This window comes from Cetorhinus maximus, chromosome 11 (genome assembly GCF_964194155.1).
Source record: "Cetorhinus maximus chromosome 11, sCetMax3.hap1.1, whole genome shotgun sequence".
NCBI lineage: Eukaryota > Metazoa > Chordata > Chondrichthyes > Lamniformes > Cetorhinidae > Cetorhinus > Cetorhinus maximus.
The window spans coordinates 26797285-26816702 of record NC_135889.1 but is presented as its reverse complement, the minus strand read 5'-3'; the positions used below and the strand labels follow the sequence as shown (position 1 = coordinate 26816702).

The 19418-nt window shown below is 42.5% G+C and overlaps 1 protein-coding gene across 2 annotated transcripts in view; it reads right to left on the bottom strand.

The window, feature by feature from the left end:
* The window catches only part of cops8 (COP9 signalosome subunit 8), a 91691-nt gene that overhangs the window by 47510 nt on the left and 24763 nt on the right, over positions 1-19418 (bottom strand). For both annotated transcript variants that reach the window (XM_078551694.1, XM_078551695.1), the window contains exon 2: positions 15717-15787. In XM_078551694.1, the coding sequence (XP_078407820.1) occupies positions 15717-15787 (71 nt within the window). The remainder of the gene's footprint in view (positions 1-15716; positions 15788-19418) is intronic.

Here is a 19418-nt window from a genome sequence, read left to right as displayed (position 1 = left end):
GTATGATGGAAGCCTGGAAGGGGTTCAACCTCTAGTCAAAATAATTACTGAACAAAAAGCAAAACTTGTCAGCCGACATATAAAATAAAGTTGGTCAATCCTAGCAAACTTCCTAACTGGTACAGGATTAACATTAGGACATAGACATGGATTTTGTTTTAAATAAACAAACAAGCAATCTAGAAGGGTGAGAGAAGGGATTCCAAAATGAAATCCAGTACAACTTGGTCAGGGTTGAGGACATAATTTTGGGGAGAAACCTATACAGTCCTTCAGGACAGTTTAATCTTGCATGTATGTAAAATAGCAATTGCCTGGTTCAAATTTTCCATCTATTCAGGCTGGGGTGGGAGCGGAGGAGGGGTGCTGTGTGAAGGTGGTGAGCACAACTTGTAGCACAGTCACTGAAAGATTGTTGAAAAGAGAAACATGGTGCCAAAGTCTTTGTCTTTCAATCAGGACAAACACAAGGATGCAAAATTTCAAACAACCACCACAATTTATGCTACAGGAGGAAAGGGTGCTGATTGGTTGGCAAGTTCAATTGACTGAAGCATTGACATAGAGAAAGCAGTGAGGAACTATAGGATGCCCAAGCTCCCAGGTAATTCAAACAAGGCACAAAGCTTGAACGTATTTCTTTTGTTTGCAGAGAACAGACCTCTGTATGACTATATGTCACTTCTAGCAAGGTAAATGATCCATAATACCCAGCTTGACTAATTATCTTAACTTGACTCTTAGTGTAGCTATTAACATACTCAGGATCGTTCAGCAAGTGCTGCCCAATCGCAGAAACACATCAAACAGTAGAGGTTTTGTTTTGGGTTTCACAAGCATGGACTGGGCGATACGGTCTGTACTCTGATTCCATCAGCCAATCACTGGGACATACAGCCTACGTAGCTGGCATCACACCAGTACTGAAATTCATACATGACATTCTTCCTATCACACAGTTGAACAATGTATTTTTGGACTGATGGCAGCATACTGTTAGTGGAAAAAGCACTCGCATAGCCACTGCACAGTAGTGAAATGGCTTACTTAACCCATTGTTCACATTTTTGAGTTACTTCACCTTTCCAGAGTAATTTGAGGTATTTTGGGTACTTTTCAGCTCTGAAAGTGGTGGTCTTTGGCCCATTTGTGAGTTTGTGCAGCGAATAATGATCTGATCAGGATTGCCATTGCAGGATAAATTTTATGTGCTCTATTTCTGCATCAAGCCTGCAAATGGTTAGATCCCCATTTACAAAATTACCAATAATCTTATTGCACGTGGAGCTATATGAATCCCAATATGTATATTGACCGATGAAGGCAGGATTATATCCAAATTACATGGCTGCCAGTAAGGTTGTGGGAGTGCAAGTTACATTATGCATGCTTGGCTGAGCCTAGACTTCCATTAGTTTGTTGAAACAGATGCACAAAAAGGAAAACATTGCTTGATTGATAGGTTTACAATGTGATTTATTTTGTCACAAGCTCAATGTTTATTTCCACAAGTTAAAGAGGCCCCATGTGCTTATAGTTTCTGTTATTGATACTTTAAAGGTCTGGTTGATTGACACTTTTATAGGGTTACAGCAACAGCAGCTTTATTTTAAAGAAAGAAATGAATAGCTGCTTTTTAAGCATTTCCACACATGCTATTGTTACTAGAGGGCTCATTGGTTCTATACAGGATGTATACTGGGCGAATGGGCGTGGAAGTGCCATGGGTTGGCATGGAAGATATTAAGAGCCATTGGGGGTGAATGGTGGTATGGGTTGGCATGGTGGGTATGAGGGGCATGCGTTGGCATTGGGGACATGGTTAAGAACTTTTGAAGTTACCATTTAAAAGGTTGCCACATCCAGGCTATGGTTCATGATTCCTCTGAGGGGCCATGAACCACAAGTCCTTGAGAAGCTGGCCTAACTCCGCGAAAAGCATGGGGGCTAAGGTCTGCCTGACTCCGTGAAATCCGGTCCATTGTCTTCATAAATCTAAGTGCTTTGACAACTTAAGACAAGAGGATCTCTGGTAATTTCCAACCATACATAGCAAAATGACACAGAAAGAGGCCACTTGGCCTTCACATCTGTGCCAGCCGAAAAACCAGTCACCCAGCTCATTCCCACTTTCCAGCATTTGTCCATAGCCTTGCAGGTTACGACATTTGAGATGCATATCCAGACACATTTCAAATGAGCTGAGCATTTCTGCCTCTAACACCCTTTCGGGCAGTGAGTTCCAGACCCCCACAACCTTCTGGGTAAAAATATTTTTTCCTCATCTCCCCTCTAATCTTTCTACCAATCACTTTAGATCTATGCCCCCAAGTCACTGACCCTGCCAAAGTAAACAGGCCCTTCCGATCCACTCTATCCAGGTCCTTCGCAATTATGTACATCTCAATCAAAACTCCCCTCAGCCTCCTCCGTTCCAGGGAGAGCAACCCCAGCCGATCTTTCCTCATAGCTGCAAGTTTTCAGTTCGGGCAACATCCTTGTAAATCTCCTTTGTACCCTCACTAATGCTAATACATCCTTTCTGTTATGAGGTGACCAAAACAGCATACAGTAGTGATCTAACTAATGTTTCATATAACTCCAGCTTAACCTCCCTGCCCTTATATTCTATACCTCAGCTAATACAGGAAAGGATTCCATATGTCTTCTTAACCACGTTATCAACCTGTCCTGCTACTTTCAGGGATCTGTGGGCATTCACTCCAAAGTCCCTAACTTCCACAATACCTCTCTGTATCTTCCCATTTATTGTGTAATTCTTTGCCTTGTTTGACCTCCCCAAATAGACAACTATAGGGGGGCCCACTCAGTATTGAAAGGGTTAATGGAGCAATTGAATTAAACGCTTGAGCTTAAGAGAAAAACACTGCAACCTTGAAGAACAATAGCATCTTGTCTGACCACTGTAGCAGGATGAGCCCTGAGACATTCCATGTCTCTCTCTCTCGGGCCGAATGTAATCAAAGTTGTGGTGGGAATGGAAATTAACTAAAACATGGATTGGTCAGTTAATGTATGCAAATAAGCAGATTGAGATGTGCAAAATTTACTAATTGGTTGTAAAATGCTTTTAAGCTAGTGTTTGCATATTCTGCTTTGAGACGGTACAATAGCTCTCGCTGTATTGCTCTCCCTTGTGCACAAGTAATAAATGGGGTTTCTACGACGAAATGATGCCTCAGTGTGATTAATCGCCAACAGTTTCTGGAAGTCCCACCGAGATGACTAACCCCTGGGGTTGAGTCACGGAGCGCCAGCGTTGGGACCTCATGGTTCAAGGACTCCTCGGTCTGTGGCAGCCCCATTTGGGCTTCTGGGGTTCGTTGACCTGCGATCTGCCTTCGCCTGCCTGTGGCTGACTCTCAGGGTAAGTCATCTATTTAAATATTTGGGAGATTAATTTGGCCAGTAATTTAGTGTAAATTAGTAATAGTATTCCCAGGGGTTCGAGTCCCCTGGAGGTGAAAAGTAGTAGTAGTATTCCCAGGGGTTCGAGTACCCTGGAGGTAAAAAGTAGTAGTAGTATTCCCAGGGGTTCAAGTCCCCTGGAGGTGAAAAAGTAGTAGTAGTATTCCCAGGGGTTTGAGGCCCCTGGTGGTGAAAAAGTAGTAGTATTAGTATACCCAGGGGTTCGAGTCCCCTGGAGGTGAAAAGTAAGTAATTTCTGTGGTTTTTTTTGTGTATATCATTAAGTAAAAATGGGAAATATGGCATCAAAGAAACTCCAGGTTCCCCCAAATGCTTATATGTATGTCCATTACGGTCCTGAAATTGTCCAATATGTTTCTGATTGAGTTAAATGGACTCAAGGTAAAGGAGAGAACTTCCCACAAGCTGGAACTTTTAATCAGGACAGAATTGAGCGCTTATAATATGTTTTAAGGGAGGTAGATAGTCCGCTACTGAATTTTCTGTAACTTAAAAAAAATGAATTGATCCAAGTTACAAGAGCTGTTTGTGCTGAAGAGAGAGAGAGAGAAAGGGTACCCCTAGGGGGTTAATGAGCAATTGACAAGCAGCTGCAGAGAAAATGTGAGCTTTCGTCAGTTTGAAGGTCCCTATAGATGGAGCCTTCAAGATCCCTTTATTCCTCCACTGCTACTCAAAGCTTCATTTAGAGTTAAGTTCAATATTATAGGAGTATCGATACACACCTTTATCTATGTGTTTGTTCGTGTGCAATGAAGCATTTGTATGTGAGCTTTAATGTGTTTTCTTCCCTGAATTGTCTTTTGTGTGTGTAGTTGAGCACTTTAGAGTCGAAAGCCCCATATTAGATTAAAGGAAAAGTTTATTCAAATATTCCAAAGTTTTGAGTATAAGGTTTGAGTTGAGATTTCTGGCAAAAATCGTAATTTGAAGGTAGTGTAAAGATAAAACAGGGCTTGCCTTTGTTTGAGATGAACCAACCCTTGTACCACCCCCTTGCAGACCAGTAGGGAATAACCCTCATCATCAGCTTCCAAGCTGATTGGGATTAATACATACGAGTTCGTATTCTAAAATTCTGAGAAAAAAAAAATTACTTGAAATTCAGAAAGATTCTAGGAAAACAAAAAGACATAAACACAAGGTCTAGGTGGTTCCAATGGGTAAAAAGGGGTTTCTTATGAAGAGATGAATTAAATATTAAAGGAAATCTGCTTGCCAAAAGCACCGGAATTTGAATTTGGGACAATCTTGAGATGTAAAGTGCAGTGTAATTTAACAGGTTACTTTGAATAACGAGGATGCTATCTAAGATAAAGAATGTGTCGCTAAACATACGGAAATTATAACTTGGATACAAAGCATTACATATGAAGAAGAGGTTGTTTTAATTTTGATAGTGTAAATTACAGTTCTAACAAGGTTTAAAAAATTTGAGGTTTGGTTCTTGATAAAGTTCTCAAAAGGGAATTTTCATTTTAAAAGGTTTGACGACAATTGGCACTAATTCAAATGCTGCAAGCTTTTGTATTTGTAAAGTCTGTTCCCAAAATGTGAAGTTAAGCTCAAGATCTTGACAAAGTTTGGCAGAAATCCATTTTTTGGCCAAGTTAATGAATCTGGGATAATGCAAAAACAAAAAGTCAGACATAATTTAGTGGGACAATAAGATGTTGTTTGAGAAGAAGATAAGGAAGCAAAACATGTCAATGCTTGATTTCTGTTTTAAAATGTTATGAGAATATTTTGTTTATTTTAAAGTCTCTCCAGGCAACCTGAACAAGATACAATGGTAGCTGTTGCATGTGTAAAATGGTATGAGGCAAGTAGGAGAATGAGTTAGGGAAAGAGGACATAATGTACAAACTGTTTTAAGGGAAATGAATTTGATAATCTGGCCATTGACTGAGGCGTTGGAACTGTACAGGGGGAGATGAGCAAAGATCTAGAGACAGAGATCCCTGTTGAAATGGGATAGTTAATATGGCCTAAAGAGTAAGGAAACATTTTAAACAATCAAGACAATAGAGAAACTGAACTTAAGAGAATTTTAGGATGATCATGGTCAGGGAAAAAACTTAGAGGTAAAACTATGTGGAATCTGTAGTTCAGGAATTGAAATGTAAGGAGAAATAATACTTAACAACAATTTACCACAAGATGGATACAGGTAAAGGGAAAGCTGGAAAAAGGCTAAATAGATGTATTACTGATTATATTAATGTGCCTGTGAGCTACAAAAAGTAAGACCACAGGATTAACACCTTGATGACAGGCAGAGTTAAGCGGTTCCCAGAGAAAGCCATCACTGGAAGTGAAGATACTGAGCCATTGAAAGATAGGATAAAAAGGTGCATTGTAGAGTTGTTTAAGGAATTGAGGTCTGACATGAGACAGCAGCAGGAGAGAGTAAAGTGGAAGGAGTGGGGGTGCCTACCCAGATGGATTCAGATCAGGGAACTCATTTCACAGGGAGAGTCATTAAAGAAGTGTGTAATCTTATGGAGATTAAACAGAAATTCCATATTCCTTACCACCCCCAGAGTCCAGGGATGGTGGAAAGGATGAACTGAGCTTTAAGAAAAAACATCAATCAAGAGACAGGGAACAGCCCAATATTCTAATGCGCCGTGGGCTACCCCAAGCAGGACCGCCGGGTTCACCGCATTGAAATGATAACAGGAAGGGCCATGCAATTACCTGAAGGCATTATAGTAGGAGGTGTAGGGCCACTGAAAGAAAAAATACAGGACAATGTAAGGGAATTAAGTAGGCGATTACATGAGTTGAAAGAGGAAGTTAGAGATTGACATGTGATTAAGGATATGGAAACAGGCAAATCCAAAGAGCAACAACGGACCCCCCCAAGTGGGGAATAAGATGGTGGTCAAGGTGAGCTCGGAGCGAACAGGCATGGACCATATGAGGTAATTATGATACGTGATACATGCGCACTTGTAGATATGAGAGCGAGAGCCGATGTTAATGTCTCCACAGATCTACGATCCTGGTCGTGGGCGTATCAGTACTGGCAACAAGGTTGGGGATCATCACTGCTCATCCCGCACCACAGGAGGACAGTGCCGAATGCGACACACAATGGGGAATGATAAATGTAACAGTAGGAGAACAAGTGCTTTCAAATTGTATTAAGGGTTTGCTTCAGATTGGGCATGGGAGGTCCGCCACTACCCAGCCACCTTCCACCTCTACTTTCTCAGTCCGAGTAGAGATAATTGAAGACCCTCAAACCACACCAACTGACCCATCTTGTCTGACTATGCATCCAAGACCGACGAATGGTTTGCTACTGGTTAATCAGAAGTTTTGTATGATAATGTACACCATGAGCTGGTACCCGTAGTCTTGAACATATCCGGAATAGTCCTGCCCCAGTGGTGCTCAACCCATACCCAAGCACTCTATACGGCTCTGACGCGCCAATTGATGACTGAAGCAGTTCAGTTCAATGGTGAGATGCGGTCAGGCTTGGGAGGGAACTGCATTAAGCGCAGCCTGATAAATGATGCAGCTACGATATTCAATATAGGCTCATCATTGGTTAATCCAAAGCCTGGCTACCGTGCTTGAAAGTCATGCGGGGACTATCAATAAATTAATTGAAATAGGGAAAAATATTTCAGACGAAGGGAGCAGAAATGATGTATGCAGCACCTATGGATCTTGGGCACTGGAACAAGCCCAAGAAAATTTAAGACAGATTAAAGAAGGGGTAGTTCCTTTATGGGTAACTAATGAGCATTTATTGAATCTCTCACAACACAAGAATCATGACTTGACCGGTTGCCAGCTCAGAGGTTTAACACGTGTGTATAGAATGAATGTTGAATGTATAGTGAATATTAATATGCTAATACACATTGTATTAGTAATACCTGTCATACCTATGTCAATGACATAACCCAGGCAAGACGCCCACAGTGAATGCTGGTACGGGACCCCAGCCATGGGGCCCGTTTGTACACCTACAAATGGACTTTATACAAATGCCTAAATGTATGGGATATAATTATGTTTTAGTTATAGTATGTTTGTTCTCGCGATGGGTGGAGGTGTATCCCACCTGACGAAATGAGGCTGTTGTTGTTGCAAAATTGTCGTTATGTGAATACATACCCAGATTTGGGATACCAGAGATTTCATCGAGTGATAATGGGCCTCATTTTACCGCTAAAGTGATAAGGGAACTGTTGAGGGCCTCACAATGAAACCATCACCTTTCCTGCCCATACCACCCCCAGTCTACTGGGGTGGTGGAAAGACAAAATGGTATTCTGAAAAACAAACTAGCTAAATTATGTGAAGAAACTGGTCTGAAATGGCCTGAAGCTCTACCCTTAGCTCTCATGACTATGCGCTCTCACCCTAAAATACGGTTAACGTACTTCCCTCTCTCCTTATGAAGTTGTAATGGGACGTCCTATGTGCCTCCCAGTGGCCCCACCTTTGTCTGCTAGGGAAATGGACATCCACGCTATGGATGAGGGAATGATTACATACTGTATAGCGTTCACTAATTCTCTCAAGAGCTTGCATATACAGGTAGTAGAAGCTCAGAAAAAGCCCACCATTGAAGATTGCCATCAACAACAGCCCGGGGACCTAGTCCTGGTAAAGACCTTCAAGAGAAAAGAACTGTTTGGAACCTCGATGGGAGGGGCCTTTCCAAGTCCTGCTCACCACCCATACGGCCTTCACGGTTGAAGGACGGCCCTTGTGGATCCACGCATCGCACGTCAAGTGGACGCTAACCTTGGATGGAAGTGCTTGTGCAAGAACTTTAACTGAGCCGTCAGAATGCTGACTCTGATTTGGATCCTGTCCTGCGTGGTCCTTGTGGGGGCATGGAATACCAATTCTGCAGTTCAACGAATGCAGGCCATAGCCTTGCAAGTTAATCGGACTAAATGTTGGATTTGTACTCATTTTCCTGTTAACTCCTCCACCTCTGAGATGCATTTTCTGGCTTTCCCCTCAGATTCCACATGGTCCCTAGGTAATACAGGGGCCCTTTTTCAGCAAACGCCCATTTGGAGACAGGAGCCCACCTTTGTGGTTGTTAAGGGGGAGGCCTGGCTATGCGTCAGGAGAAATTATACCAAGGGTAGCACTCAAGTGGGCGAGCTGCCATTGGGTCCCTGTGCCTACCTTGCTGATTCAAGCCAGCTATCTATTCCCTCCCTCTCCTCAGGGATCAAGACCCCTCTGAGGATGAAGTCCAGAGGCTAGGATACATAGATCTTGGCTAAAGGTAGTGGATTGTCCTTTTAGGACAAAAGGGGGGAGTGTGGTGGCCTAAAGACAACTATAGGGGGGCCCACTTAGTATTGAAAGGGTTAATGGAGCAATTGAATTAAACGCTTGAGCCTAAGAGAAAAACACTGCAACCTTGACCACCATAGCAGGATGAGCCCTGAGACATTCCATGTCTCTCTCTCTTGGGCCGAATGTAATCAAAGTTGTGATAACCAAGTGCGTAGGCACCGCACCTGTTGTGGTGGGAATGGAAATTAACTAAAACATGCATTGGTCAGTTAACATATGCAAATAAGCGGATTGAGATGTGCAAAATTTACTGATTGGTTGTAAAATGCTTTTAAGCTAGTGTTTGCGTATTCTGCTTTGAGACGGTACAATAGCTCTCGCGGTATTGCTCTCCCTTGTGCACAAGTAATAAATGGGGTTTCTACGACGAAATGATGCCTCGGTGTGATTAATCTCCAACAGTTTCATCGCCAACAAGAGAGAATCCAATCATTTCCATTCAATGGCATTACCTTCACTAAATTTCCCACTTTCAACATCCTGAGGGTTACCATTAACCAGAAACTGCACTGGACCAGCCATATAAGTACTACGGCTACAAGAGCAGGTCAGAAGGTGGAAATTCTGCAGAGGGTAACTCACCTCCTGATTCCCCAAAGCCTGTCCACCATCTACAAGGCACAAATCCTGAGTATTTTGGAATACTTTCCACTTGCCTGGATGGCTGCAGCTCCATCAGCACTCAAGAAGCTCGACACCATCCAGGACAAAGTAGCCTGCTTGATTGGCACTCCATTCACTACCTTCAACATTCACTCCCTCCAAAACTGACGTACCATCTACAAGATACACTGGAGCAACTCACCAAGGTTCCTTCAACAGCACTTTCCAAACACACAGCTTGTACCACCTGGAAGGACAGGGGCAGATGATGCATGGGAACACCAGCACCTGCAAGTTCCCCTCAAAGCCACACACCATCCTGACTTGGAACTATATAGTAGCTCCTTCGCAGGATCAAATTCCTGGAACTCCCTTTTTAACAGCATTTTGCGTGTACTTGCACAACATGGACTGCAGCGGTTCAAGGCGGTGGCTCACCACCACCTTCTCAAGGGCAATTAGGGATGAGCAATAAATGCTTGTCTAGCCAGCGATGCCACATCCCATCAAAGAATAATAAAAAAAAAGACAACTCCATCAGCTGCAGCTGGTAAAAGTGATTATGTTTTGTCACTGGTCTTAAAAGCAACTGCTTTGGAAGAGATAAATGAATCAAGGAATGACTGACTGACTCTTTAAGCACCGTTAACTGAGTCTCGGTATACAAAAAATATAATACCATCCGCACTGTTACAACTTACAAACACATCAAGGTTATCTGACTATACTATCCAAACAGGATACTGTTTGGTAACATATTTCATATATTTTATCGGTTTAATATATAGAAACTTTTTACTTCCTATTACTTTTTGGTCTTCCTCTGATGCAGTTTAATAACCACTGATTGCCTTCCAGTACATGAGTAAAGATGTTGTCAACTTACTTGATAACGGAGTAGATCACAGCTTAGCTATCACACAAATGCACTTTCAGTGGTGAGTTACTGGATAGTGATTAGAGGAGGACTTCTTGCTCAGGTCAATTGTAATGGACCTTTTGTTACCTCAATTGAGATCACTTAGACAAAACAAGAACTGAATCTAGTCATTTCCATGAATGTATTATGTCGAACCTAAATGATTTATTACCTTCTCTTTTCTCCCCCCTCAATCTTCTCCCCAGTCTTCTCCCCATCTCTTCCTAAGGTAATGATTCATGCTGCTGCAGAGTGCAATGGATCCCACTAATGGTTACCTTATTCAAATAGACCATCTCCTCTGTACTCTGACAGTGAATACCAGAAGGCTACTTGACCACTGGAGTACAACACACCCTGTCCTCATGCTACTTCCACACATTCTTTCTTTCCAATAAGTCTCACATTCAAGTAACCAAAGGGAATGAAATGGTTCCCATTTAATAGCTTAAGGATGCCAAATTGTACCACCCCTAATTTTTTTTGTATTCATTCACGGGATGTGGGCTTTGCTGGCTTGGCCAGCATTTATTGCCCATCCCTAGTTGCCCTTGAGAAGGTGGTGGTGAGCTGCCTTCTTGAACCACTGCAGTCCAGGTGGTGTAGGTACACCCACAGTGCTGTTAGGAAGGGAGTTTCAGGATTTTGGCCCAGTGGCAGTGAAGGAACAGCGATATATTTCCAAGTCAGGATGGTGAGTGGCTTGAAGGGGAACTTCCAGGTGGTGCGTTCCCATCTATCTGCTGCCCTTGTCCTTCTAGGTGGAAGTGGTCATGGGGCGAAAGAGATCAAAGGATATGGGGAGAAAGCAGGGGCAGGCATTGAGTTGGATGATCAGCCATGATCATAATGAATTGCTGAGCAGGCTCAGAGGGCTGAATGGCCTCCTCCTGCTCCTATTTTCTATGTTTCTATGTTTCCATGTTTCGAAGGAGCCTTAAATGAATTCCTGCAGTGCATTTTGTTGCTGGTACACACTGCTGCTGTTGTGCGTCGGTGGTGGAGGGAGTGAATTTTTGTGGATATGGTGCCAATCAAGCGGGCTGCTTTGTCCTGGATGGTGTCAAGCTTCTTGTAACATGCAGGAGCTGCACTCATCCAGGCAAGTGGGGAGTATTCCATCACACTCCTGGCTTGTGCCGTGTAGATGGTGGACAGGCTTTGGGAAGTCAGGAGGTGAGTTACTTGTTGCACGATTCCAAGCCTCTGACCTGCTCTTGTAGCCACAGTATTTATATGGCTAGTCCAGTTCAGTTTCTGGTCAATGGTAACCCCCAGGATGTTGATAGTGGAGGACTCAGTGATGGTAATGCCATTGAACATTAGCGGGCGATGGTTGGATTCTCACTTGTTGGAGATGGTCACAGCCAGACACTTGTGTGGCACGAATGTTACTTGCTACTTGTCAGCCCAAGCCTGGATATTGTCCAGGTCTTGCTGCATTTGGGCATGGGCTGTTTCAGTATCCGAGGAGTTGCAAATGGTGCTGAACATTGTGCAATCATCAGCGAACATCCCCACTTCTGACCTTATGTTGGAAGGAAGGTCATTGATGAAGCAGCTGAAGATGGTTGGGCCCAGGACACTACCCTGAGGAACTCCTGCAGTCATGTCCTGGAGCTGAGATAACTCACCTCCAACAGCCACAACCACCTTCCTTTGTGCTAGGTATGACTCCAACCAGCGGAGAATTTTCCCCCCGATTCCCATTGACTCCAGTTTTGCCACACTCGGTTTAATGCTGCCTTGATGTCAAGGGCAGTCACTCTCACCTCACCTCGGGAGTTCAGTTCTTTTGTCCATGTTTGAGTCAAGGCTGTAATGAAGCCAGGAGCTGAGTGGCCCTGGCGGAACCCAAACTGGGTATCAGTGAGCAGGTTATTGCTAAGCAACTGCTGCTTGATAGCACTGTTGATGACCACTTCCATTACTTTACTGATGATCAAGAGTAGACTGCTGGTGCAGTAATTAGCCGGGTTGGATTTGTCCTGCTTTTTATGTACAGGGCATACCTGGGCAATTTTCCACATAGCCGGGTAGATGCCAGTGTTGTAACTGTACTGAAATAGCTTGGCTAGGGGAGCAGCAGGTCCTGGAGCAGAAGTCTTCAGTACCATTGCCGGAATATTGTCAGGACTCGTAGCCTTTGCAGTATCCAGCACCTTCAGCCGTTTCTTGATATCACATGGAGTGTATCGAATTGGCTGAAGACTGGCATCTGTGATGCTGGGGACCTCAGGAGGAGGCCGAGATGGATCATCCACTCAGCGCTTCTGGCTGAAGATTGTTGCGAATGCTTCAGCCTTATCTTTTGCACTGCTCCTCTATCATTTAGGGTGGGGATACTTGTGGAGCCTCCTCCTCCAGTGAGTTGTTGAATTGTTCACCACCATTAATGACTGGATGTGGCAGGACTGCAGAGCTTACATCTGATTCATTTGATTGTGGGATCACTTAGCTCTGTCTATCACTGCTATGCTGTTTGGCACACAAGTGTTATAGCTTCACCAGGTTGGCACTCATTTTTAGAAATGCCTGGTGCTGTTCCTAGCATGCCCTCCTGCACTCTTCATTGAACCAGGGTTGATCCCCTGGCTTAATGGCAATGGTAGAGTGAGGGATATGCCGGGCCATGAGGTTACAGATTGTGGTCGAGTACAATTTTGTTGCAGCCGATGGCAGCACCTCATGGATGCCCAGTCTTGAGCTGCTAGATCTGTTCGAAATCCATCCAATTTAGCACGGTGGTAGTGCCACACAACATGATGGAGGGTATCCTCAATGTGAAGACGGGACTTCGTCTCCACAATGACTATGCGGTCGTCACTCCTACCGATACTGTCATGGACAGATGCATTTGCGGTAGGCAGGTTGGTAAGGATGAGGTCAAGTATATTTTTCCCTTTTGTTGGTTCCCTCACCACCTGCCGCAAACCCAGCTATGTCATTTAGGACTCGGCCAGCTCAGTCAGTCGTGGTGGACATTGCAGTCCCCCACCCAGAGTACTTTCTGCGCCCTTACCACCCTCAGTGCTTCCTCCAAGTGATGTTCAACAAGGAGCACTGATTCAGCAGCTGAGGGAGGGCACATCAGCAGTTAATCAGCAGGAAGTTTCCGTGCCCGAGTTTGATCTGGTGCTATGAGACTTCATGGGGTCCAGAGTCGATGTTGAGGACTCCCAGGGCAACTTCCTCCCGACTGTATACTCCTGTGCCACCACCGGCAGGACAGACCCAGGGATGGTGATGGTGGAGTCTGGGACATTATCTGTAAGGTATGATTCCGTGAGGATGACTATGTCAGGCTGTTGCTCCCAGACACTCACCCTCAGATGTTTGTAAGGAGGACTTTGCAGGTTGACAGGGCTGCGATTGTCATTGTCGTTTCTGGTGCCTAGGTCGATGCTGGGTGGCCCGTCCAGTTTCATTCCTTTTTTGTGGTTTGATACAACTGAGTGGCTTTCTAGGCCATTTCAGAGGGCATTTAAGAGTCAAACACATTGCTGTGGGCCTGGAGTCACATGTTGGCCAGACCAGCTAAGGGCAACAGATTTCCTTCCTTAAAGGACGTTAATGAACCAGGTTTTTACAACAATTGACAATGGTTTAATTCCAGATTTTTATTGAATTCCAATTCTACCATCTGCCATGGCGGGATTCGAAACCAGGTCCTCAGAGCATTACCGTAGGTCTCTGGATTACTAGCCCAGTGACAATACCACTACGCCACTGCCTCCTCCAGCTCAGCTGAGATTAACCTGGGGCCTGCACAAGATATGCACCTCTTTCCCACAGTGTTTAAATACCTACCATTTATGTATTTTTTCAATAGGAGTCATTATAGTCCCAAAGCGATTAGTAGTACGAAACATGACATACAAACATACGAGATAAAAGCAGAAGTAGGCCATGTGGCCCCTCGGGCCTACTCCACCATTCAAACAGGCAGCGATATTCAGCTTTATTACTAATATAAGGAATATGACAACTTCTGTACATTATAATCTCCTGTCTTTAGAAAGTGTTCCCAAAATTTTGAATAGATCACAATAAAAGTACAGTACATATAAATTCAGTAACATTAAATTTTTATGGATTAAAGTTCTAACCAATCACACAATGGAATCATGGGCAGCCATGTGGGCAACTTCCCTGGCCCATTCTTTATCTTAAACAGTGTCACCCAGAGTTATATTTCAGTGCCTAGTGACTCTGTGTAGACATTCTTAAAGGATGTAATCATAAAACAAAGCACTAGATTTTACATCAAAGCTCAAATATGCAGCAAGCTATTCAAGCAATTCCAAACAAAGGCCAAATTTAGAGAAACACTTATCTGAACCCCTATCTTTCAAACAACTGCACACTTCTGGCCCACAAACAGGAAAATCTCCAGGACATTACAAAGGCTGCGAAGAGGTTTGTAAAGTAACTGTACAGTGACCAACAGCAAATACATGCAAATCACATGCTTGACTCGCAAATCATCAACATCACATCAGACACCAATGACTGCTGCAGTCATCAGCAACTGACAAGGTGTCAACAAGCTCCTGAAGAAATTTGAGTCACGAAATACTGCAATATTGAAATAGCTGAGGCAACTATATGTTTACATCAAAATCAGGAGCTAGCTGAGGTCAGACATACTTGCAACATAACTGAAAACTCCAATCTGACTTTTGGAGGTTGGACACCATTTATGCATTGGCATAATTTTGCATTATGCATTAGCAACATCCTGCAACTACAAAGAAATGAATGTTTGCAGACTCTGGCAGAGTATCTACTTCCATTTATATAGTGTCTTTAATATGCTAAAATGGAGACATGAAGAAAAAATGAACACCAGTACAGAGATGTTAGGAGGAATGGTTAAAGTAATGGAAGTTAAGCAGGACAGTGAGTGCAGCGGTTCAAGTTGGTGACTCACCATTGCCTTCTTAAGGGCAATTAAGGATGGGCAACAAATGCTGACCTAGCCAGTGACACTCACATCCCATAAAAAATTTTAAAAAACAATTTATGGTACTGACGAGATTTATTTTAAGTATCAGCATGAATATGGTATGGAAAAATACTCCAAATAGGTCAATAAATATTCATGTTTACCAATATACTCCTCGCACCTCAAACTGTTGCCACCAATGTATAGCTCAAAATAATCTCAACACACACCTCCTAAATTACACACAGCCCAAATTTAAGCACAAAGTTTACAATATGCTGTTGAATATTATGTACAATTAGATACTATGCAAAGTATTTTCACTAGCCGTATATTTTATTGAAATCTTAATGACACTGAATTTTGCTCAAACAATTATTTGCTCCTGATGGACATATATAGAAATTATACAGATTTGTGTGTGGCATTAGCTCTTCGCCCAATACTCACATGTCATTGTGTAGCAGATACAAAGCAAGCAGTTGACCATAAACTTGTGGTGTTGCTATTCCACCAGGGGCCTGCAAATTCAACATAAAACATGTGTAAGCACCACTCAAGATAAAAAAAAACTTTCAAATCTAGTAAGGAGTCACTAATGTTAACAGGAAGCTCACCAAAGAGTCATCAGCTCCAAGATGCTGCATGTTTCTACTGTGCAAGTTCATCAAGCTTCTCAAAATGATTAACTCAGTTATTCCTCGAAGTTGGTTTCCCCAAGAATGTAATTAACCATTACTTTAGCAAATGTTCAAAGTAAATGATTTTACTTATCTATGAACAAATTCAATACAGTATTTGCGTTTGTCTTATTGTTTTCTGGTTAATGCCCATTTTAAGCTAGACACTTTTTGTGGATGTTGTCATCTGTTATCAGAATAACTTTTATTTCTTTATCCATTCATGGAATGTGGGCCTCGCTGGCTAGGCCAGCATTTATTGCCTATCCCCAATTGCCTTTGTTCAGAGGGTCTGGAGTCACATGTAGGCCAGGCCAGATTCCCTTCCCTAAAGGACATTAGTGAACCAGATGGGTTTTTTCAACAATCGGCAATGGTTTCATGGTCGCCATCAGACTTTTAATTCCAGAATTTTATTGAATTCTGCCATGGTGGGATTTAAACCCGGGTCCCCAGGGCATTACCCTGGGTCTCTGGAATACTAGTCCAGTGATAATACCACTATGCTGCCGCCTCCCCAGTTGTCCCTTCATCTGTTCCACTAATATTCTGAGCCAGGTCTAGTGGTTCTGCATGCTGCACAGCATCAACTTTCAAGCATGTGTTACGATCCCATGAGGAGGGCTGAAAGTTACTCTCCTATTATACCCACTCCAAGTCTGGCTGTTACGGCTCTCTGTGAATTTAGCAAGGCTGATAGTGTTTACTCAATATCTGTGCTTAACCATGTATGCGCTGATTGTAAAGAAACTAGTCTGGCAGGCTTTCTTGAGTTTAAACCACAAACAGTTTTTATTGACTTAAAAACCCACTCAGGTAAAGATCTAAAAATGTTTAAAAAGGTAAACCCACATCTCGACCTGCACAACACATAAATCCACACACAAGAATGCAGAATTACAAGTTGTACAATTGGAAATTAATTTCTCAGCCAAATTAAAGTTCAATACAAAAACGAAAAAAGAGTTCAAAGTTTCTGAGTCCTTTGCTGGTATGTGTGGCTGCGGCAGATATTTCTTCATGGTGATCTTGAAATTGCAGGAATTGAAGCCCACATAAGCTGCAATACTGGGCACATTCTTTTTTTTTAAATGTAATCCGTCTTTTCCAAAAGTCGATGATTTTTGCACCTGATGTTCCTTTTGATGGAAAATTTTCTATCTCTGTGCTGAATTTCAAACCTTAATAGAGATGGGGTCTTAATTTGGGAGAGAAGGGAGATCATCACTGCCCCATTTGCAGTTTCCTTCCAAATTACTCCTTAGCAGCTTGTGTGTTGTAATAAGAGAGATTTTTACAAATAGTTACTCTCGTCATCTGACCTCTTGCCCCATAATGATTTCAGAAGGTATTTGTTTAGCTCAAGTCTAGGTAGACTTATTGTTCCATGGCCGATTTATTAAATTCTGTAATGTCCTAGCCATTAACTTCTGAATGGTCCATTATCCATATTAATAAGATAGGAAGAGCACCTTCTCTCCATACAGCTATTATCCTGGCAGACTGTCTGTCTCTGCTTGAGAGGTAGCTTTATAGAAATGCAAATGTGAGGTCCAGTGCAGTTTCATTAAATATTTTGAAGTAGTTCTTGACATCAGCAGGTGCAAAATTCAATAGGAGGATGTCTGGGCATGTCTTAATTCTATTCCAGTTGGAACCTTCCAGAAAACTGGTCAACATGCAATACCAGATATCAGGTAATTTGTGGCAGCCAAATTGGAACCAACGACATAGGTTGAAAAAGGGATGTTGCCTTGCAATTTAGGGAGCTAGATAGAAAACTAGCAAGCCGGACCTCAAGTGTAGTAATCTCCAGGTTACTCCCAGTGTCATGCGCAAGTCAGTACAGGAGTAGGAGGATAAGATAGATAAATGTGTGGCTGGAAAGTTGGTCCAGGAGGGAGGGCTTTAGATTCTTGGGGCTGGCTCTGGGGGAGATGGACTTGTACAGGTCAGACGGGTTGCACATGAACAGAGCTGGGATTGGGTTCTTTGGGGGGGGCATTTTTTTAGTGCTTTTGGCAAGGGTTTAAACTAGTTTGGCAGGGGGATTGGGATCCAAGGTCAATTCAGTTGGGTCAAAATCAGAAATGAAAATGGAAGGCAGAAAATTAGTGGATGAGTCTGGAAGGCAAAGGTTAGAAACCAAAAAAAAAATTGCCAGTGCTCAAAACTGTCTACTTCAATGCAAGGATTGAATATAGCAAATAAGGATGTGATAATATGACACTTAGAAAATATCAAGGGGATTAGACAAAGTCAACATGGATTTATGAAAGGGAAATCATATTTGGCAAACCTCGGAGTTTTTGAGGATGTAACGAGTAGAATAAGTATCGGAGAAACAGTGGATGTAGCATATTTGGATTTTCAGAAAGTTTTTGATGGAGTCCCACATAAGAGGCTAGTGTGTAAAATTAAAGCACTATTATGACACAGCCGATGGTAAAGGCTGAGTTGCTCAAATCTCAGAGGGAAACTTGAACAACTGTCATAACCCATTTTTGCAATTTGTACGTTTCGTGATGCAGGCTTTGAATTCAGTAGTAACAAAACCAGTCTCAAAAGGTTTTTTATAAAACTAAATTAAACATTTATTAATACCAGAAAAATTGTAAGTACACACACGTCTACAGAATTACTACTTTAATAACTACAAAAATCCCCTAATTAATCTGACTCTCAGTTACACCCCCATTAAGGCAACAGTAAAACTCATACAAAAACAAAAATAGCTGGAAAAACTCAGCAGGTCTGATAGCATCTGTGGAGAGGAGTACAGAGTTAACGTTTTGAGTCCGTTTGACTCTTCATCAGAACTAAAGAGAAATAGAAGTGTGGTGAAATATAAGCTGTTTAAGGGGGGTGAGACAGGTGGAGCTGGATAGAGGGCCAGTGATAGGTGGAGGTAAAGGAGAGGTTGCCAAAGATGTCATAAACAAAAAGGTCAAAGGGGTGTTAACGGTGGTGATATTAGCTAAAGGATGTGCTAATGGTGACATTAAGGGTAGAAATCCTCACCTCTTTTTGATCCCCTTTTTTCTAATAATTATATATTTTTATATATATAGTTTTCTTTTCCCACCTATTTCGATTATTATTTTTAAGATTTATTTCCATCCATTCCTCCATCCATCTCCACCTGTCCCACCCGCCATAAACAGCTTATATTTCACCACATTTCTATTTCTCTTTAGTTCTGATGAAGAGTCAGACGGACTCGAAACATTAACTCTGTCTTCCTCTCCACAGATGCTGTCAGACCTGCTGAGTTTTTCCAGCTATTTTTGTTTTTGTTTCAGATTTCCAGCATCCGCAGTATTTTGCTTTTATCTTAGTAAAACTCATAGATTTAAAGAGACACCTGGCAGAGCACACCCCGGACAGTCGCATTCAAAATGTGTTTGTTTCAGCTCTGGGTCCTTGCAGGCAGACTTGAAGTTTAACAGGCTGGAGGTTTCTCACACTTGAT